This window comes from Orbicella franksi, chromosome 4 (assembly GCF_964199315.1).
Source record: "Orbicella franksi chromosome 4, jaOrbFran1.1, whole genome shotgun sequence".
In the NCBI taxonomy this organism is placed as follows: domain Eukaryota; kingdom Metazoa; phylum Cnidaria; class Anthozoa; order Scleractinia; family Merulinidae; genus Orbicella; species Orbicella franksi.
The window spans coordinates 11,725,459-11,748,012 of NC_138148.1; the positions used below are offsets into that span (position 1 = coordinate 11,725,459).

Consider the following 22,554-nt stretch of genomic DNA (forward strand, 5'->3'; position numbering starts at 1 on the left):
GTTGCTGAAAGTCAGAAAGTGTCAATGACTGCATCATTACCAATACTTTCACTTTAATAGAAGCTTATACAGTACGTCTAAGTTTGACAGAGATCGATGCATGCCCAAGATCCCAAGATCAATGGATGCCAACTACAACAGCACCACCTTTTTAATAAAGCTGAATTAGTGAATACAGAGTCTGATCGAAAAGACAGCATAGCGAACTCAACAAGGTAGGATGCACACAGGAAAGCTGATTTCAGCTACTAAAGTTAACACCATGGTATAGCGTCTATTCTTTATGATATATAAGTATTAAGTAGCATTCCTTTTCTTGCCTAATGAAATGCATACCCAAATTAAGTTACATATAAACTACTGTCTGAGAATAATACAATTAAAACATCGTTCGGCTACTGTGATCGATTACAAGAAAGCATCACACCATTCCTTAAGGCAGTTATAACAGTCCGAGCCTTGTTTCTTGTTTGCTCCACATGTATCTTTAATCCAATCCATAAACATTTCTTCATCCTTCTTGAGAACAAGGAACTGACCCAGGACAACGTATGCTTTATCAAATCCCTTATCCTCCAGCCTTCCCGCCAGGACTGGCCCGATCCCTGCGAGCTCTGTTACAGGCTTCTCACCCATGGGCTCACTCACAAAGTTTCTATGTTTCTGCGACGTGGAACTCATGATCCTAAGAGAAATACATGTATAAGCTCAAGCATCAATTATTTAAGAGACTAAACTTAGCGCGCAGCAGGCATGGAGATTACGTTTGTAGAAGACGATATTTTTAGATTTTTGAAGAGATGTAGTAATGATAAATACCGCATACGGTCTTGCCTGCTGAAATAATATCAAGGAAAGAAAGCAAATTACCTCAGTCTAAGCCAAGATCTTTCTCTTTTACACTGAATCGACGAGGAACTGGTGAAATTGCTTCGGTAAAAAGACGCACGGAATAACCAGTATCTCCAAATAAGGCTAACTTGGCCATATATGGAGTACAATTCTGGCGGGAAATCGAAAGTCTTAGTTGCCACGCCTGCAATATTTCCCAAACAGTTTTTGTAACGTAAAGGAGTTGAGTTTCTAAGAAGATAGACTGTAAATTTGATTGTATTTATAGAAAAAATGAGCTCTGGAAGGGGAAAACCAGGGAAGAGAAAGGCTGCAGCTTCAAAGGCTCCTGCAGCAACTAAGAAACCGCGGAAGCCTCGAGGAATGGTCGAACTTCCCGAAGGAATCGTCTTGACAGATTTGACCAAGAAAAAGTGGCGCCTCGGAAGGTTGATTGGCTGGGGCGGTTTTGGAGCCCTCTATTTAGGTGACTTGTAATCTAGAACTGTAAAGTTAGTTGCATTTCTGGCTCTGGCGGATCCTATTGAGGTTGCTCAAAGAAAAGCGGAGCCGGGGGGGGGGGTGGGATGGGGTAGGGTGAGTAGCTTCAAATTGTTGGGGACGTGGGTGAATTGGCCCCTCCTGGGACTCTACTGCCAGTTTCTTTTGAAGTTTCTTGCATGTTGCACCCGCTCCATGCTTCCCCCACCATCTTAATTTCAGAGCAGGGGATTGTTTTTAATTTCCGGAGGGAGAGGTGCAGAAAGGGACATATAATTTGATACATTTTGCTGCATCTGGAAAGACTACTTAGTGTTAATGTATGTGCATAATTGCAAGTTATTTATTTTTTTAATCCGTAGCACCTTGTGTAATAAATACATTTGTGAACACTATTGCCTTATTTTCTTTTTTGGCAGCTTCTCCAGATAGTGGGTCACCAGTTCACGAAAATGCTGAACATGTTGTCAAAGTGGTAAGAACTAAGCCATGGCTGGTACAAGTGACAGTGTTTATACAGAAGACCGATACCAGACCAATATCATAATTCAAATCAAATATAAACAGTTTGAAATATTTTAGCTGTAGGGTGGATCTCATTGCTAAAAGAACTGACTTCACAAAGGAGGTTTATATGTCAACAAAATAATTGAAGGAAGTTAATGCTTCACTGAAAAAACTTGGTTAAAAAGTCAGAACTGGAAAAAAGAGAGTAAAGTTCAGTCCTCATTAGTAGACCTGAGTTAAATGATTAATGTCAAACTACTCTATACCAGATAATCGTGTTCTTGAAGTTAACATGTTCCCACAAATGAGGAAAAAAATACAGTAGCTATCGGTTTGAAAATGGTTCTTGGGAAATAAAGTCAGGTTCTCAGGAATTATATAAGAGAGCTTAAGCTTCGTAGTTAACTAATAGCACTCTCAGAGAAGAAACTTTTGACATTAAATTTCTTTTTTTTCTCAGGAACCTCACACCAATGGACCTCTATTTACAGAACTTGCCTTTTACCAGCGTGTAGCGAAGCCAGATCTGAGTATGTGACTTGGCAATTTCCAGTAATTTTTAGCATTGCAGCCTGATAACAAACCCCTTCCTTAGCCCCCAAAATAATACAGATATCAGCAACCATCCCAAGGGGAGGTTGAGGCCTTTGGACCCCAGAGCCTACCCCTGGCGTTTTTGAGTGTATGTAAGACTCCAAATCTTGAGGGTTTATTGTGTTGGGTCTAGTGATGGTATACATTATGAATGATACAACTTATTCAACAACTGCATAAATTTCATTCCTGTTCTGGCGTTTTTTGCTTCTTTTTTTCTTGTGTGGCTTCCATGTAGATTGAAAGAATACCCTTAGCAATGCTACCCAGTATATGGTGTAATTGAATCCTGTAAAAGTGCTAGCAGGACAGAACTTTTAACCCTGTATACATAAAAGGAGCATCTCGTCAGTATGATGAGCACCTCCCCTTGTTTTCAATTCTCTTTGTACTGCCAAATTAATTCTTAAACTAACAGAACCAACATGACAGGAATTATATCTGGCAGTAATTTTGCAAAATTTCGTATTTTTAGTGGAAGACTGAATTATGTATGTACATGTACTATGTAAATCTTTGTGTTTTGTGTCATCAGTTAACAGCTGGTGTAAGTCACGTCGCCTAAAGCATCTTGGTGTTCCCATGTTCTTGGGATCTGGATCATTTGATCATGGCTCCACTAAGCTGCGTTTTTTAGTTTTGGAGCGCTTTGGGAAAGATGTGGATGAGCTCTTTATCAGCAACGGCCGTAGATTTGATATAACAACAGTCCTCATGCTTGGCCTTAGAGTTGTAAGTACTACATTTTGCCGCTATAATCGGGAATCCAACGAAATGCCTTTAATTTTATTTGTAGCATTAATCTACTGCGGTTTTTTTGTTATGTTTTGTATCATAAGTATCAAGAGGCAGTTGTTATCAGGGCTGGCATTAAGTTTTGAGTCACCTGTTGCCTTGTTCTCGACACTTGTTGCAAACTTGTTACTTTGTGGTTGAATTCTATCAACAACAGGCAATTTCACCTGTACATGTACATGTAACAGGTGTTACGGGTTACGGCCCTTAATGACAGCCCTGGTTATCCTGAATTCCCTTCAGTTTTGCAACCTTCGTAAAATTTATAATTTTTATTTTGTTATGAAAAAGAAAATGTTAGGAAGAGTTTGAAATTAATGGCTCGCAGTTGATAATGAAATCAGTACAGTAGAAATGTTGTAACCAGTTAGGGATTAAAAATGATGCCATTTGTTGGTGAAATTCTATAGGAGGGTACTTGCCTTGAACAAACTGGTCACTGCTAGCCAGCTATTGGGCAATAATCCTTTAATAGTGAGGTTTGTTTTGTTGATATTAGGTTGATGCTCTGGAGTACATTCATTGTCATGAGTACACTCATGGTGACATCAAAGGATCTAACCTTATGATGGGATTCTCCAAATCTAAATCTGGTCAAGTAAGCAAGGAACATTTTTGAATTAAATTCATTCCTATAATGCCACAATTGTAAGAAGAATTGGCTTAACTATTGTGATTTATAATTATTTATTTATTGTTTTTCAAAAATATTTTTATTATTGATTCAGTTGTTGTACATATTCATAACAGAAGGCTGTCAGAGAGAGATATTTCTTCTTGTGATGGGTCTACGTAAAATGATTAGCGTCCTCCTAAGATAGTTGATTGGTTTTGCCCAGTTCTTTCTAAGAAGCAAGCAATCACAGGAAACCACAATACCCTTCTTCTCTCTTAACATACAAGCAAGTTAAAACTATTATTAAATACATTTTCTTGATTTTTGAATTATACATTAACTAGAAGTTATATAAACAAAAGCCTCCATTTGGTGTAAACATATGCTCGGATGTTTGTCCACAGATACATGTATTATCTGTTCTGAGAAGTGAACAGTTTTCTGAGAGGGAAGCTCAAGGAAAACTGTGAGCTTTGAGCAACAGATAATGCCCAAGGACAAATATCGGAACATATTTTTGCACCAAATGGAGGTTATTGTGTTTATTATCCTTCAAACAGTTTTCCAAACATGCACAGTTCTGAAAACTGTCGAATATCACTCGCATATTCCCCAGTTTTAGCTGGGGCATATTCAGTCAAGTCATGTGATGCATTTAGACCAATCAAGTACAGGCGAAAATATTTGATGGGTAACATAACTAGGGTATCAATACTGTATTTCTCGTCTCAATAGAGTCATGATCAAGATTACATGTATATTTGAAGCAAAGAATAATATTTTTATTGTGCTTAATGTAAACATTGTGGATGTTTTCTCTAGGTGTATCTGTTAGACTATGGCCTTGTATATCGGTTTAATCCTGAAGGGAATCATAAAGAATACAAAGAGGATCCAAAGAGAAAACATGATGGTACAGCAGAATTCACCAGCAGAGATGCACACAATGGTGTAGGTAAGGATAATGACAGAGGCTGCAGAGCTGCACAACTTTCAAGTAGCTGTTTTCACTTTTTAATTGAACAGTGGATTTACCATGAAATTCAATTTAGCATCTAGTTGCATAATATTAAAATTTTGCCTTTGGTGACGTGATGTAGCCCGTGGTGCAGCAAGACTAGCCTGTGTGGCAGACATCAAAGGGGAGACAAAGGGGAAAAAACGAGTACACTAAGCAAGTGAGCGTGATGGAAGGGGACCTCCTCCTCCCCTTCCAAAACTCCCGCGCTCCTTTTGACCCTTTCCCTCCCCTTCTACGGCCTGCCACACAGGCTACAGCAAGACATGTCACAAAATCCTTGATGTGTAAAACCGGTTGACAGTGTAGATGTCTGACACAAACTACATGTGGCTCAATGAAGAGTGCTTAAATTAGGGATTGGACACTTATTCAAGAATCAGGTTGCTAGGTTGTTTTTATTTTCTGCCCTCATTTGGCATCGCTGAAGTACCAAAACTTCAAGCCATGAACTTGGCTAAACTTTCCATGAGACTACACCAAAAACTAAAGAAAAATCTTACAATAACAAAACTAAACTAGGCTTGGTACATGTTTATAGTAACACTGGGAGCTAGTAACCATCCGAGTCCTGTGTGGTATTTTCTCCAAAGGCAAATGCAGGAACCTTGAAACCTCTTGTGTCCAATGCATGTGGCTTTGGTAATGTTGAGTTTGTCTGGATCCTTAATATTGTTCATTTTATTGACAATTTTGAGTTTTGTAGTTACCTCTCGGCGTAGTGACTTGGAGATTTTGGGTTATGTGATGCTCCAGTGGTTGTGTGATAGACTTCCCTGGGAAAACAATCTTGAGGATAAGGAATATGTCAAGAATGAAAAGATAAGGTATTTAGTGTGTGTATTGAAACTACTGTAAGTATTTTGAAACAATTTGCACAAATTAGATACAGGTACTGCATGACTGAATACTTAGGCATCTTTGAAGTCAGCCAAGATAATTTTGTAATTCTAAACTTCGGACTGTAATTATTGTAAAGCACTATTGCACTAAAGGGAAATAGCGGTATCTAAATAAAGTATTATTATTTATTATTATTATTATTATTATTATCGTATCTATAACAAAATTCTCGCGCCTGTTTGTCACGTAATTGGCACACGATCATGTAGGTGTCCAATTACAGGTATCCAGTTTGAACTGTTTGTAATTAGATACCTGTGATTGGATACCCACGTGATTCGCACGTTAATTATGCGCACCTTAATGGCTTCCTTTGCATTGTTTCTTACAGTTTTCAAAACTTATGAAAAGCACTAGAAACGTTTTCACTCAAAAGAAGTTCTCAAAAAACATTTTGAAGATAAAATTTGTTATAGATATGATTAATTAGTAATTGGACGTAGTGTCGTACAATTCAGGGAGTAATCGTGCTTGTAATTTCAAATCGGCCCTGCGCTTTGCGCTCATCCAATTTTGAAATTACTCACGTGATTACTCCCTAAATTGTACTCCACTGGGTCCAATTACAGTTACTTAATATTATTATTATTATTATTATTATTATTATTATTGTTATTATTATTGTTAATATTATTAGTTATTATTATTATTATTGTATTTGAACTGTTATGATATTGATGACATCTCATTCACAAAATGCGATGTGTCAAATATACATGTATATATAAAATAAAAATTTTAAGAAAATACAGGGGAACCCCATTAATACGGACACCAAAGGGGCATGATAAAGTGTCCGCATTATCCGGGTGTCCGTATAAAGTGGGCTACACTGTAATTTAGGAGAAAATATATGAGCTTTTCAGTTGTCAGGACAAAGAAACTGTTATAAGCGGGTGTCCGTATTAAGTGGGTGTCCATAGAGCGGGGTTTCACAGTAGGAATTTGCAGCAGCAAATTCCTCAAGGAAGTTCTTTGTCCACTAGTGTTTCCAGATCAAATTGGAATTTGGAAGTATTGATTTTTGTGGAGGGAGGAAAACCAGAGAACCTAGAGAGAAAGCCTCGGAGCAAGGCGAGAACCAACAACAAACTCAACCCGCTTGAGATGTTGGGTCTAGGATTCGAACCCATGCCACATTGATAGGAGGCAAGCACTCTCACCACTGCTTCCTCTGTTGTTGATGTGTAATTAACATCGGCTGTCTTTGTTAACATATAGTATGCATTACTGGACATGATGTATTAATCCAGATATTGCGATTAAGTGATAAAAGGTTTGCTTAAGGTGTTATGTTTGTTTTTTTCAAGGTATATGAGTGACATTCCAAAACTGATGAGGGACTGTTTTCATGGAAATCACCCTGGTTAGTGAATGTTTACTTCTATGATTATGGTATCATGCTTTAATAGATGTTTGCAACCAGTGTATGGTTTCTATATAATTATCTTGTTGTGTGTGCATGTATTCATCATTCAAATGGAACCTTTCCAGGTGGCATTGATTATTTTATTTAGTGCATATTAGTGATAACTTATCAGACACAAAATAAGAACAGGGTACACAGACATCACTCTCTTTCTCTTTCTCTCTGCAGCTGAAATCCAAAAGTATCTAGAATACATCAACACCTTGAAATACCAACAAGAGCCAGACTATGAATTCATTCGTAAATTGTTCAAAGATGGTCTTAAAAAGAGAGGAGGCACTGATGATGGCAAGAATATCAAGTTCACAACAGGAAAAGTGAGTTCACCCTCCTCTTCAGTCACGGCAACTGAGTTGTGCAATGGCCACAGCTCACAAGAAAAGGAGACAAGGGACAAAGCCGCACCACAAAGACCAGCAGCAAAGGTAAGCGAAAAACTTGAAAGGAAAAGCAATCTGATATGATCTGAAGCCTACCAGTACTCCATTTTGGAGCATACATGTAGGCCACTGACGAAACAAAATGTTTTGTTATACTTCCCGACCCAAACACGTTTTCCAATTGGAGGAGAACATGTTATGTGCCATGGGTCAAAACTAGGCAAACAACAACTTGAACTTTTGGCTTGCACATGATCATGTCTTGCACCTTAATAAAACCACAGCAAATTTATATGCCAGCCAGCATCAAGCAAATAATATTTTTGCAGTTTGTTCCATTTTTGAGTCTGGAGGTATAACAAAACACTTAATGACTAGACCCATGGGAAACAGTGTGTTTTGTTTCCCTGAGAACCTCATTGTTTCCCGGAGGCAAAGCCAAAGAGAACATTGAAGGTCTCAGGGAAACAAAAATCACTGTTTCCCTTGGGGCCCATCAGTCATTAAGTGGTTAATGTCCATGGAAAAAATATTCATGGCTAATGAGTAAATTGGCATTTTTCTTTGTGTGCCAATCAGTTTCATTTTGAAACCATTGACCAATAAAAAAAATCCTTTTCACGCAACTCAGAAGGTGATTTCCACTCACATTGCAAAACATTAGTCACAGACAACAGTCCTTTTCAGGACTACCCTCAGCCCGCTGATCACTGTACACTGTACATAAAAATAATGATGACTATGGGTATGTTTTCTCTCATTAATGACAGAAGCGGAAATCAGAGGAGTGTCAAGATGGTCTGTCACCTAAAAAGAAATCAAGAGCAAGCCCAATAAAAACAACAGCTACAGTCAAGAGAACAACTGGTGCAAAAAAACCAGCTGCCACCAAACCACAAACTACAGGAAGAAGAAAAAAACTAGTTAGGGTTGATACAGCAACTTCACTTTAATTAAGACTTTTAAGGTTACAATTATTGCTTTAATATAGTTCCCTTTAGTTTTACCTCTTTTGGTAAAACATGTTCATCGTTCTAGGAAGTGATATGTAACTATTTGTTCATTTTTCTGAAGTGTGTTGTTCCAGAAAACATCCATACCTCCCACCCCTCTGGAAATTCCAATGAAGCTTTATGCACTTCTTTAAATTTTTTGTTCTTACAAAAACCCACCCCAACCACCCTCCAGGAAATTCCAATCCCTTCTGTGGAGGGAGCATGGATATTTTCTGGAACTGCACAAAACGAATAAAATAAATAGAAAGGAAAGGTCAAAATTACAGTAACAAACCCATGTAAAGTAATGGAATGTACACTGTATTGGCAGAAAAACACTCTTATATGCAGCCTTGATTTTCCTATATACCGCAAAGGGGCAAAGAAAACCAATTTTCAGGCAGCAAAAATGATTCACTTGACTAGAAGTTTGAAAGTCATCCTCACTAGCCCTAAAAAATTTAATCTCTTACAGTACTTCTGTAATTTGAATTTTCTTAACAATTTTGTCAAGAAACTTTGGATTTTGCCAGTGGATTTTGTCCTTCACTTGTCTGTCAGGGAAGTGACAGACAGATTCCACTAGTCCTGGGCTATCGGACACTATTTTTTTGCATGCTGTGAACAATTATTGAATGAGGTTTTGGTGATATCCAGAATAATCAAGGTCAAGGTAGGGGTTATCAGCCAAAGGCGAAGGCTGAGGCTGATAACCCTTACTGAGACCTTGATTATTCTGGATATCACAAAAACCAAATCTAACAATTGTTGTATTATACATTGAACGAAAAGAAAAAATAGAGGTCGTGTTTTTGCTTCTTTCCCAAAGGCAAGCAACAGAGAGCATGCAAACTGGACATGATTACCCTTAGAAATCATGCACTGCAGTCATACATGATATGTTACCCGTGACCTTGAGTGTCCTTGACATGATTATTGTATAATCTGCAGCTAGGTGGCATCACAGGTGCTGATTTCGAAAACACTATATGCTTTCGGCCAATCAGAAAAGAGATAGTGAGTTCAATGTATAATAATTACTGTTATTGTCCTTCTCTTTTCATAATAATTTTTGTTATTCCACTAAGTAGTCACACCTATTGTAGAAACATTTTACAAGTTCACAGGGCCAAATGAAAAGGGTCTATTTGCAGTGTACAGCAAACTGTTTAAATTTAAGTTGGTTTAGCAAATGTCAAGTCAACTATTGTAAAGTTAGTTAACCATTTTAAATTTATTTAATAAGGATTCAAAGATGGTTATGGGTGTTTTTATTATTTCACAATGAGCCATATGTAACTATTTATGTGCATGGTTTTGTTTGTTTGTTTGTTTCTCTTTTAAAATTCCTTTCAGCAGATTTCTTTATGAGCCTTCTCTGTTGTTGAAGTTCACTCACCTTAGCCAATATCAGAATGCATGATTATCAGAAGATTTTAGTTTGGATAACCTGTGCCCATGCCTGTCATTCAAATACAGCCATGTACTGAGAGAGGGTCAGCTATATTGTAAACTGCAGCAACTTTGTTCTATCCTGACAAACAAACTTGTGTGAATAACATTTACTATAAATAACATTTCACTATTTTGTGTGTTGAACTAGTCAGAGGCACCTTTGTGTGCGCTGTCACAGGCTGCCATTAATACTGTGGTAGTTCACTAAAATAAAGCATTTTGAAGTTAACAAAGGAAAATGTGTCAGTTGTTAAAAGTTACAAAGTTTGAGGTGTCCATGTGAAAAGTGACTAAGTCTTTGTCTAAAGTTTTAAACTTATTTCTTTGTGTCTTTTTGACTCAGGAGAATTTGGCCATGTTCCACAATGTTTCTATAGTGATGCCACTATACGCATCTAGCATGTGCATTCTGGCACTTCCAGGACCCTTACAAGCTGGATTTTTAACAGCCAGTTCTGCAGTAATTCCAAAGACACTTAATGCACATGCACAACCCTTCATCACAAGATTGACATCTGTTGGATCTTCTAAACAAACAAATGCTGCTATTACAGCAGTCAGTGTGCATCCAGCAGCAGTTATCATTTTAAGAACTGGATGACCATTTGATACTTTGATCACCCTTGTGCCATCTGTCACAAAGTCATGTTCTCCTGTGACAACAACAACACAATGGCACTCTGAGGCAAGGGCTTGGGCAGGCATGAGGGCATTGTCAGAACTTTCAGAACTGTCAACTCCTTTTTGACCTCCAGCTGTGGAAACAGGACATGTTTTAGTTAAAATACAAACAATTATCTCTCTCTTACGGCAGCACCCCCAGGATGATTGGTTTTTATACCATTTTGACAAAACAGTTACCCCTTTCATATACTGTACCTTTTATTGAAAATAAGTATCCCTTTCACATACCTACTTATAAAAACTGTATCTGCTGTAACTGGCCTATCTTGTGACTAAATCTCCAAAAATTGAAGTCTTGTCATTTTCACGTAGTGCTTCATAAATTAAATTATACAACCATAAGGTGCTTAAGTTCGAAATGTTTTAATAAAAAGGCCCATTAAAATACCTAGATGACAGATTTCCCTACCTTTTCATATACCTCAACTCATGAAATCCCTACCCTTTTATATACCTGAAGCCTGAAAACGCTACTCCTTTCGGCCGGAGCCTCCCCTTATAGTCCATTATAGGGATTACCACCCCTGGGGGCAGCAAATACTATGAGACTTCCATGAGACAGTTGTGCATCTGAAGCCTGGCTGGTGATGATATCCCATGACCCCAGGGTTTCTTTCTCATTTCTCTGTAGCTGTTGCTCACTCGTTCCCCTACCCCAGAATTAACCCAAGCTGCTTAAAGTTTTGACAACAAGATGCGAATTTAGTTTTCCCTTACCTGATGTTTCAACATTCAATGCTGCACAAATGTTCTTGGCCAGTGCCATGATTTCAGAGGCATTACCCCTAATCACTGTGGGCTTGTGAGAAAGAACCAGATCTGTTGCTGTCTTTGTTCGCAAGTTGGTGGCACCCACTCCCACTGGGTCCAGCACCCAGACCTTCCCCAGTTCATGAGCTTTAGCTGCCGCCTTGTGCATGGACTTGATCCATGGGTTGGAGAGGGTTCCAATGTTGATCACCAGTGCGGAGGCCAAGGGCACAAATTCTTCTACTTCTTCCTCGGCTAAAAGATTGGTATTTCTAGTTCAATATTCATTAACAATCATTGCAGCTCCTCGATCATTCACAATACCTTGACATGAGGGCAGGGTGTTTAAACTTGAACAGGGGTAAGGCTCAGGGAGGGGGCGGGGAATCACATATAAAAAGGACGGGGGTGCTCCTTGTACCTTTTAAGAGTTAAAAAAGCAGTTTTGATACCTGTTAGGGTGTTTAGCCTCAAAACGTCCACAGCTGGAGCTTTTGCAGTACCTTTTAGGGTAATGAGTTGAAAAAATGTGACAGGAAATAATGTGTTATATAAGAAATGATGCCTCTTAGGAGAGAAAAAAATTCAAACCACACCCACAAAGCAGGATCTTGGTACCTCTTAGGTGTTCTTTCCAAACTTTCCCACGAGCATCCCCGTCTTTTTCATATGGGATTCCCCCCGGGTGGTAAGGGGGGATTCCATAGGGCAACAGTGCCACAAATCCCAAGGTGACGAGAACCGTGAAATCGAGATAGGAAGAAATTGCACAAAATATTAACTTATGGAGGATTACGATTTTGAGACGACAATGACGTACTATTTTGGGAAATTGTGTTTCTATTAACGCATGTTCACCAAGCTTGTGAAGAAAGACTCCCCACGAGGTTAGTTAACGTTTCTTTGCCTTCACGAGGATCAATCTGACCAAATTTGACCTGGCATGAGCCCTCACAAAACCAGGTACCATTCCAGAAAATACAGTTAATGTAACTTTCTCGTTTAGAGTGATTTTTCATCCGCGATCGTCTTTATATTTTAATGTTGCAGCTAACAGAATCTTAGAGTAGGGTCACCCTCACGCCTCCAGATATGTTATATCCCGGAAAAGGCTATTTAACCCCGGTGTCACAGTGATATGTGTATCCCCGCACACATATCACTAGTGATATGTGTATCCCCCGTGGGGATACACAAAACACTGATACTCGCCTAGGCATTCAACGAACAAAATGGCGGCTCGCTGTAAAGAGTAGGAGAAACCAGAAATTAATTCGCGCCCAATGGAGCAGCTTAGGATTTCTGCAGTTTGGTTGAGTTCCAACCGACTCGATTGTATATCTGACTAAAACTTCGAACAGCAGATAAACATATCACTAATTATTTCATGGCGCAGTGATCTGTGTATCCCCTAAACACAGCCGTTACATTGGCTTTCTACCTAATCAAAAAAAGGGCCAATTATTGCCGAAATGTGCTGGCTGCCTACTCGCGACGACGTTTATACCAAGGTTGAGGTTTGCGGAGTTTCCAACTCGAATGTCTAAATATCTAAGCTGAAATCGCGTGCAGGGGATACACATATCACTAATTATTTCATGGCGCAGTGATATGTGTATCCCCATAAACACAACTGTTATAATATAGCGCATCAACCTTGTCAAAACTGCAGGCAATATTAGCACCCGACATTTTTACACAGCTTGGGGTTACTGGAGTCTGAAACTCGATTATTCTACTAAAAACGCGTGCACGGGATAATAAGGGATACACATATCACTGATTATTTCATGAACTAGTGATATGTGTATCCCTATGGACACAGCTGTTATATTGGCTTTCTACCCAAGAAGAAAAATGCCCATTACATTTGCATTGTCAAAACTGACTTGCTAGAAATATTCACACCCGGCATTTATTCATAGCTTGGGATTTCTGGAGTTTCACTGACCTCGGTTGTATAAGACTGCATACAGGGGATACTCATATCACTAATTGTTACATGGCGCAGTGATATGTGTATCCCCTGAAGAAAGCCGTTATTTAGGCTATCTACCGAAGAATAAACGTCGATTATTATGAAACTTGCTAGCAAAATTGCTAGTAATTCACCGCGCAATTAATATCGTCCTAGAAATTCCGTGCCGTGAAACTCAAATTGAAATATATCTAGATCCATTTGGTGTTCAACTTCAAATTCATTATATCCTGCTCGCAGAAAACCAGTTAGGATCAAGAACACAATTCCAGCAGCAGATACGTAAGCTTTTTCAACTACAAAAATTGAGATTTGCGTTTAAAGTCTGTTTGGGTTAGTCGTTCGTCCAGTAAGGGACCGGACGACGAGAGCGCTTTCAAGGAGAATATTGCTATTTAAAGTAGAGGGGAGGAGGGTGGGGGATACACATATCACTGGCCGCCATTTTGAAGGGGATACACATATCACCAGTGATATGTGTGCTAGTGATATGTGTGCGGGGATACACATATCACGGGGATACACATATCACTGTGACACCTGCGCTAGGCTTTACGAGCTAATCATTACCGCTCACCGCTATACGAAAACATAAAAATGTTGAACTCACCGTGTACCATGGCAGGCGATGCTCCGATCGCGAGGAGAGTGTTAGCCATGATGTCCATTGATACGTAGTTTGTAATGCACTGAACAAGAGGACCATCCGATCGTAATTTCTGCAGTGCACGCCAGCAATCGGATACGCTGCACTTGATCGACTCACTAGCGGTAGTTGTTGGTTGTGGTGGTTGAGACATGCTTATTTTTCAGTGGCTTTTTTACTTCTTAATAAATTATCTTTGCACGAAAGCGACCAAATCTTGCACGCGACGAACTCTATTGAACCGAAAAACGCGGAAGAGAGGCGGAAGTAAGGCCCAGTTCAGACGCCGAACTTTTCATGAGCCGAACCAAATACATTGAATTAAGTACATGAAAAGTTCGACGTCTGAATCAATTAAGAACGGCAATTTGAATTTGGAACGGCCCAGTCGTTCTTCCCGCCTAGTTCAGCCGGGAATTTCGGCTTTGGAACGGCTTTGATTCAGACGTCGAACTTTTCATGAGCCGAACCTAATGCATAAATAATGATAATGTTTTTTCCAAGCAGTTTTCACTTTGCCTGAAAATCGCTGACATTTCGATGTGATTTAGTTTAAACTAAATAAAGTTCGGCGAATCAAGTTCCATGTCTGAATCGACAGGTGTACTTTTGATAATTTGGGTCAGTCCAAACTCGAATTAAGTTCGGCTCATGAAAAGTTCGGCGTCTGAATTGGGACTAAGTTCGTTGTAACGTTGAGTCACGCAATCCCGGTGTGGTGAAACGCTTTCACTTGTGACTGCCGTGTTAGAGTCTTGTTAGAAGTTGTTCACATTAACTGCGAGAATTGAAGACGGCCGGTACTAAGGTGGGTAGAATAGCTAGATTTTCCCTTGATTAGAAACTTAAACACGAATTTATTTCTGTGAGTACCCTTTTTTAGTGGTAGCCGTTTTTATGCGTCAAATAAAAGATCTATGATTGAGCAAAATTTAGACCAAAGCGCCTCGAAACACAGAAACTGATTTGATAACAAGGAACTGGTTCATCTTTGAAGGTATACAAAGCGGTAGAAATTGCACCCAGCTATAGTTCTGCTGCGATCTAGACACTTGGTATACTGACAAGCGGTTCCCGAGCTCTCATCGAAATGCGGTCAGTTTTACATCCTTGTCAAGGGAGAGAAATTGACTGTAAAAACCTACTTAAGTTAAACATTTCAGTCCAAACTTATCAGTTACATACAGCCGTTAGTAACAGCTAACCAAATAGTTACAGTCCTCTGCCACCATATGGGTAAGCAAATCTAAACGCACCAGCAGTAATGTTCACATTGCGAAGTAAAGAGGGCAGAGTCTATGCGACTCGTTCGATTTCGATTGCCAGGCCAGCTTTATTGTTTATTGTATATTTCCTCTAACAGCATGTCACGCAGTCTCGAACTGCGTGACTCGAGAGGATGAAGCGGAACGTGTCCGAATTCATAATCACCTAAACGGGTACATACATAGGCAGAGATCAGAAATTTACTGCCACAGGACATGAGCCTTCCTCCACTTTCGCAGTTGGAAAAAAAATCCGGATTAATTAGAAGCACTGTTGGCACTATAAACCATTGCGAACTCAACAATATTCAGATACAAAGTATCTCTTGATATTTCTTGTTCAAAATCTCCGGATTCGCTAGCAAACCAGGGACGCTTTTATTTCAAATTCGTCCACTCGCTGAAGGTCTGGATGAGGTTTACCTTATTATAGGAAATTAATGATGCACGTTGACAACGCGAAGAAAATTTACGTTACACAAAATTAACCGAATTTTCCAACAGTTAGGTTTACATACATCAAATTAACGTGAAATTTTCGAAAATAATGTGCGCCTAACTTTATATATTTTACCCAAATTTGCGGCTGTAATACAAACGTCACAACATACATATCTAAAGGAAAATCAGCAGCATTTCCAGTCATTGTTAGCCCATTGTTATCATGTTGTTGCTCCGTAAATGGATCTATAGAGGGAACACTCCCTTGGATCCTGGCATTTGATCAATACGAAGTCGCGGGAAATTTAACCCATCAGTACGGTTCCAAGTCCTTCATCTAGACTCCTTCCAGCGGAGTTTAATAAAATGGCAAAAGGAATCCGACGGCTAACGTACTGGACTCGTCGCGAATACGAAAAAAAAAAAAAACCGATGTCCTCTTTTTTAAACGATTTCCACGTGAACTGAGGAATGATAGAAGCTTATTTACGCGCAAAAGAAAACGACTTTTGCGCGCGTGGGCGTACTGGCTGGGCATTCTGGGCGGGGTCGGCGGGGGATCGGCAGCAGTTCCATTAGACGTAAAAATTGTAAACGATGTTGTTTTCTAAGCGTTTGTATACCGATTTTAGCACTCACCCATTCGGGCATTGGCCAATTTTTCGGTCGAGATGGTCACCGCCCCTTCCCCCCTTCCCCCAAGTCCGGAGGTGTCCATAGGCTTCAGTTTACGCGTAGATTGCCTACTCACTCCTTTCGATTTTTAGTTACTTTAAAGCTTTCAACGTGCGATGTTTTCAATATTTGAAGGGCGATTGCAAACGCTTGAAACGTTTTCTTTAAACACTTGTTACGGCAGTTAACTTTTAACTTCAAACTGGTTTTAAAGTAGCGCCATATACAGTGTGTTTGTTCTCTTGTTGAAGTCAATGGACAGTCTGTCCACAAACACCATCACAGATCAGGACATCAGAGTTTTCCAAGAAGACGGAGTGATCTGTTTACGAAATGTGTTCAGCCAGAAGTGGATTGACATATTGCGAAGAGGAATTGAATTCAATCGACTCCACCCTTCTGAAATGGCAAGGCGAAAGAGCCACACCCCTCTCTTCTTTCACGACTATGGAAACTGGGACAGCATCCCCGAATACAAAGAGTTTATCTTCCAGTCACCCGTGGGAGAAATAGTGGGGCGGCTTCTTCAGTCTTCGGTAAGGAACGTCTGAAGACTTCAAGTGGAATTCGTTTCTAATCCATAGCTGATGTCTTACAATTAAAAGCCAAGGGAATTCTACAAAGGGAAATATGTTATTCAAAATCAGTTTTGTCTTGGTCTTTAACACTTAAAGGGACACTATCACCATTTTTAGCATGATTTTGGAAATCTCAAAAACATATATCGATCATTGGAAGCTGAACAATAATGGTTTTATTTTGTAGAGCAGTACTCGACAAATGATTAGAACCCATTAGGAAGTGAGGATGGCTAACGATAGCGAGGATGGAAACGGATTGTGATATGGATTTTTGAAAAAGCTTTCAAAAGTCAGTTTTTCAAAGGTTCAAGTTTGGCTCGAAAATTGTTAAAATTTTGCAAAAATGTTGCTACAGTGTGGACTTTCCTCAAGAAATTGCTTTTAATCATTTAGTTAGAGCCAATTAAGTTCTTATTACATAAATGTAGGGACCATTTCGTGAATTTATAACAGTTTTAAGCAAATATATCGTGACAGTGTTCCTTTAAATAAGGGATTACTATCAGGCATTTTACAGGCGAAGTTGCATTACTTTACAAATTCCATTTTTCCTCATTATAACGCGCTGCTACCGAAGTATACTAAAATAATTATGTTGGGTATTTCATGTGCTGTAAGGTTGCGCTGTACTCCAATCACGTTATTGTTAAAGACAGTGGATCAACCAAACAAACTCCTTGGCACCAAGATCAAGCCTACTACGAGATCGACGGACAGCAGGTATGTACCTAAGCATTAGTTTGTTGTTGTTATTGTACAGATCTTCAGTCACGTATTTTTTTTTTTTTTTCTTTTTCTTTTTTTTTTTTTTTTTAGCGCTGATTTCTTTATTCACAACCTTATCCTTTTGATCGTCGTTTGGACTGTATTACCTCCGTTTTGTAAACTGAACAAAAATTGCTTTTATAAGGTTACCAATGTACGTTTGGGTTATGCTTTCAATTGTTCGTAGTAAAGCCGTATGTTTTGATTCAGAATTTTTTTCCTCTTCGGAGTAGAAATGTGAATTTGCATTGAGCCACCTCCATAAAGCAAGATTCTCGTTCAAAGAGGTTCCCTTTAAAATTTGACTTTGTGCATGTCGTCAACTTTGTCTCGTTTGACTCACAGGACTCACAGGCTATCCGGATTTCCATTGTATCTACAAAATAACCTTTCACAAAACATTGAACAGGCAGAACAAATACTTTTATCAACTCAGGTATGCTCTGTGTGGCTTCCGGTAGACCCAGTTTCCAAGCACACTTGTCTTCGCCTCGTGAAAGGTTCCCACAGTTCGCCTCATTATTTCAAACCTGTGCACTTTGATGGCCCTCCATTCACCCTTTACGAAATAAAACCAGGAGACGAGGGGAAAGCAGAACAATTTCTATCGGCGCCAGATATTGATGGAGATCAACAGTTTCAAGTCTTGTCCTGGGAAATGGAGGTAATAGGCATATCGCATGCTAAATCCCTGTGTACTCCCCGTAGGATAATAAGGACCTTACGCAAAACACGACGGCAACGGCAACAAGAACGTCACCAAATGAAAGGTTTAATGAGCAGAACAATGGCTGCACACGTGCGTTACAATTCTTGGTACGTTTCTTTGCTGTCCTCTGCAAAACAACAACGTGAAATGACCAAATTCTGCGTTGTCTGGAGAACGTGAACCCCAACAGCTAATTTTTCGTATTTCTTTTTGGAACTGAACGCATTCGTAGCATATTCAGCAGGGTCAAGTTTTAGTGCCGACAGACACACGTACACTGGATAGTTCCAAATAAATTCGAAATTCCAGAGTAAAAAAGAACTGAACACATCTTTTACTGAGCGTCGTCCTCGCCGTCGCCGTCGTATATGCGTAAGGTTCCTAATCTCAGGGAGCTCATCCTGGCACCCCGCGGCTATTTGGTTTTTTAATTCCTTTACTTTTCTGGTACAAGTTGAAATTATTTTTTGTCAAGTGAAAAGATTGTGACATCTACCTGTCTAACTTACGATCACGAGCAGGGGTTGTTCATGTTTTCTCCCTGTGGAGAAATACTACAAAGTGATAGAAAAATACATTGCCTTTGTTGCTAACGATAGAAACTCGAACAATTTCTGTCAGTAGTAACAGTATGACGTTATTTAAGTGTCGAGTTCTTTAGCTTTTGACAAACTAATTGGGGACAGAAATAAAATCTTAAGTGGATACTTTAAAATAAGGACATTTACACAAGTAGAAAAATTCAAAAGGTAAAAAATTCTAGCTAATTATTACACGTGTATGCTAATTGAGGACACTAACAGAGTCTAAGTGAATACATTAAAAGAATAATAAAAATAAAAAAATAATAGGGTATTTACACAAATAAAGGTAAAAAGATCTAAAATATAAAAATCTTAAAGTATATCAAAACTAATTTATTACACGTGTTTTCCTAATATAATTAAGCCTAAATTTAATCCATCCTCTAATAAAGTCAAAATCATAAATCACAACAGAGTCAGTGACTCATGTATTCTTTCGAACTTTTCAAGGATTACTGCGCGACTACTCTAACCAAAGCCGACCGACAAAATTTAACAATGGTTTGCCAAAAAATTATCTATGTAATCAAGCTGTACATTACAAAGGTAACAAATTTGTGGTCATTTTGATTAGTAACTATCTCAAAACTTTTAAGTGGCCTTTGTAAGGATAGTCACCCTGTCACTTCTTTGGAAGAAGAACTGTGCAAACCTAACCACTCGCACAAGTTTTCCCGCGCTTCGTGTCAGCTACGTGTATTTCCTTCGAGTTTTCATTGGTTCACTGGATGGTCTGAATCCGGAAAGAAAAAGTTGCGGATTCAAAAATATCCGGATACGTGTGGGCGGGGCCTTAGAATGATTTTGCTATTATCATTCTAGTCCCAAGAATTTGAAATTTTTCCTGTGATGGCCAAGTCCTGCATTTGCATAACGTAGCCACTTGCATTTGTTATGAAAAGGTAAAAAGTACTTAACACTTAATCGCTGCTCGTTTCAGCCCGGGGACTGCATTGTTTTTCACATGAGAACAGTTCACGGTGCATATGGTAACAATCTTTCGACTCCGCGGCGGGCATTTTCCACAAGATGGCTTGGAAACGACGCTGTGAAGGGACACAGACCGTGGATGAATCTCCCACCAAGTAAAGGAATGAAAGATTTGAAACGAGGAGACAACCTTGTGGAGTCGGGCGCATTCCCTGTTGTTTGGACCCTTGAATAGATAAAAGTCCACCCCACCCCGTATTTCCCCTCACTGCAGACAATTCTTACAAAATATATAACTTGTGACTAAGAGGTCTCAGCAAAGGTTCCTTGGGAGACGTGATCATTATTATTTTAAGTATTTCGAACGTAACATGACGATACTTATGACAATACGAGAGTTTTGTTTTCATGGAAGGTATAATGCTGTGAGGTGCCAAGTGAAAACAAAACTTGTAACTGATCTAGAGGCTGTTTAAAGTGTTCTATTGTAAAAAAAAAAGTCATTAGAGAATAAAAGCTACAGTGGTGTACGGTGTGACTCAATTTTAATGTGTTCTTAGAGATTATGTTTACAACTAAATTATCAAGCATATACTGAAACTAAAAGTAATTTTTTACAGTTACTCGGAAATATATAGCAAGCGAGATATTTACTGACTGTGATTATATGTAGATCCTGGAATAGCAACCTTCGGCTTAGTTGCGATATAGGGTGGTCGCAGTGAGATTTGTCCAGCTTCGGTTTTTCGATTACTTTGGCCTACCTGAAATTAAAACAGCAGCGTTGGCTTGTAAGGAGTTACTTAAAATGTTATCCGCAATGATGTCCAATTGTTACACTTTAGGTGGCTTACTACAGTTTTAACAGGGTAAAAGAACCCCACATTTTATCTCTTTCGTCGAGAAAATGTTTGGAAGTTGCAGAAGGCTTTCCTCTTTGGTGCCTCTTTAACACATTCGGTGTTTTTTTTTTCCAATGTAAGACCAAAAGAGACAATTTTCTGTGTTAGAAACAAGACCTTCAAAGCTTGTAAATTTGTGCGGCGACGCGCCATCCTGCCTTGCACAATGCGACAGTTCACATTGGTTTACATGACAATACTGTCAAAGCCAAAATTTTTAGCGTTATCCATAGTGCTCTGCTGGCGAGGCTTTGCCGCGCGGAGCTCCCCTAACGATCTGTAAGACCGATTTTTCGCAAAATTGGAAAAAGTCTATTTTTTCTTTTTCAAAAAATAGAACAAAATTCGTTTCATGGCTTGTTTTTGAAATTTTGGCTGTATAGGTGCGGATTCCCTTCTATTACAGTGGAACCTCTCCACAGTGGCCACCTTAAGGACAGAGGAAAGTGACCGTGGTGTAAAGGTGCCTATTATGGCCAGGTAGGGGTGTATAATGACACCTGTTTTTTCCGAGCGTGCAACACCTTTTTTTTCCTTTTTTTTTTTAAATGCTTATTTAAACAATAAAACAGAACATAAACAGATACAGAGACCAATGACGCCCAGTACAGATCAAGTTTGGTGACTTTTTATGCACCATGGTTTTGTATACACGGTTCGTCAGTCGTTGATTAACTGGCCTTTGTCGAGAGTTTATTTTGGCCGTTGGTGTGCGTTTTAGTGGTCGCTGTCGTGATGGAGAGGTGGCCGTTGTATTGTGTAGAGGTGAAAATAAGAGTGGATGTATGGTTGACCGCGTGGACCAAAAAAAGCATCCGTTCTAGAGAGGTGACTGTTAGTGAAAGTTCGACTGTAGTTATAATCAAAGTTCCATAACGGGTTGTTTGCGAGATATGCTGTATGTCATATCATTGATTGGCTAGGTAGCTGAAATCAGTACCTGATTCTTTCTGACGGGCTAGTAAGCTGTGCCTGAATCACCACTCCTAGCGCATGCAAATGCCAGCATAATCTCAAAGATGGAACTATGATGACCAAGGAAAAAATGGCCAACATAATCTCCTCCTCTCTGTATACTTGATTTTGATGTCTTTATCCACAAGGTAAGGAAAGCTCAGTTGGAAGCTTGTAGCTTTGATGTATTTGCTACCTACTAAAGCGGTCACAGCCAAATAATAATGGTAGGCTGTTATTGCTGACACTGCCGCGCACGCCATGCTGACAGACATCAGTACAATAACCTATAACCAACAACAAAGACAGAGCGGTTTTAGAGTGCCTAAAACAGCATTGCAAATACTACTGCTACTTTACCGCTACCACTAGCACCATCACCGTCACCGATAGTCTATCTTGTCAACTTCATAACATTTCAAGGCTGAGAGAGTGATCGAACAACGGAGTGAGTTATAACACTACCACCACCAACCATGCTGCTTTATAGTTCACCACTAAATTTTCTCCGATTCTTATTGGTTTAAATAGATCACGTGGTTCGATAGTGTTTGTCCGCGGAGAGACACTCTCAGACCATAGTGACCGTCCGCGGAAAATACCCAGATGGACAGTACTCGTCCGTGAAAAATTTTCTGTAAACACTAGCGGATTTGTAGAAAATAA

The 22,554-nt window shown here is 39.3% G+C and overlaps 4 protein-coding genes across 4 annotated transcripts; 2 read left to right on the forward strand and 2 right to left on the reverse strand.

Moving 5' to 3' along the window:
• Positions 1–46: 46 nt before the first annotated feature.
• LOC145484666 (barrier-to-autointegration factor-like) lies at positions 47–1,050 on the reverse strand. The gene is made up of 2 exons (XM_081463272.1): positions 871–1,050; positions 47–685 (listed from the first exon to the last, which is right to left on the reverse strand). Exon 2 carries the CDS (start codon positions 679–681, stop codon positions 409–411), a length of 273 nt encoding a protein of 90 aa, XP_081319398.1. The 5' UTR covers positions 682–685; positions 871–1,050; the 3' UTR covers positions 47–408.
• LOC145484602 (serine/threonine-protein kinase VRK1-like) lies at positions 124–9,058 on the forward strand. The gene is made up of 11 exons (XM_081463199.1): positions 124–215; positions 1,121–1,318; positions 1,752–1,807; positions 2,300–2,369; positions 2,969–3,165; positions 3,728–3,826; positions 4,667–4,799; positions 5,569–5,689; positions 7,076–7,131; positions 7,363–7,619; positions 8,345–9,058. Exons 2-11 carry the CDS (start codon positions 1,126–1,128, stop codon positions 8,525–8,527), a joined length of 1,365 nt encoding a protein of 454 aa, XP_081319325.1. The 5' UTR covers positions 124–215; positions 1,121–1,125; the 3' UTR covers positions 8,528–9,058.
• Positions 9,059–9,943: 885 nt separating this feature from the next.
• LOC145484629 (uncharacterized) lies at positions 9,944–14,507 on the reverse strand. Its single transcript, XM_081463231.1, has 3 exons — positions 14,047–14,507; positions 11,426–11,713; positions 9,944–10,779 (listed from the first exon to the last, which is right to left on the reverse strand). Exons 1-3 carry the CDS (start codon positions 14,234–14,236, stop codon positions 10,364–10,366), a joined length of 894 nt encoding a protein of 297 aa, XP_081319357.1. The 5' UTR covers positions 14,237–14,507; the 3' UTR covers positions 9,944–10,363.
• A 290-nt stretch (positions 14,508–14,797) lies between these two features.
• Positions 14,798–20,954, forward strand: LOC145484634 (1-deoxypentalenic acid 11-beta-hydroxylase-like). The gene is made up of 5 exons (XM_081463239.1): positions 14,798–14,890; positions 16,715–16,999; positions 17,663–17,764; positions 18,246–18,473; positions 20,043–20,954. Exons 2-5 carry the CDS (start codon positions 16,718–16,720, stop codon positions 20,265–20,267), a joined length of 837 nt encoding a protein of 278 aa, XP_081319365.1. The 5' UTR covers positions 14,798–14,890; positions 16,715–16,717; the 3' UTR covers positions 20,268–20,954.
• The last annotated feature ends 1,600 nt before the right edge of the window (positions 20,955–22,554 follow it).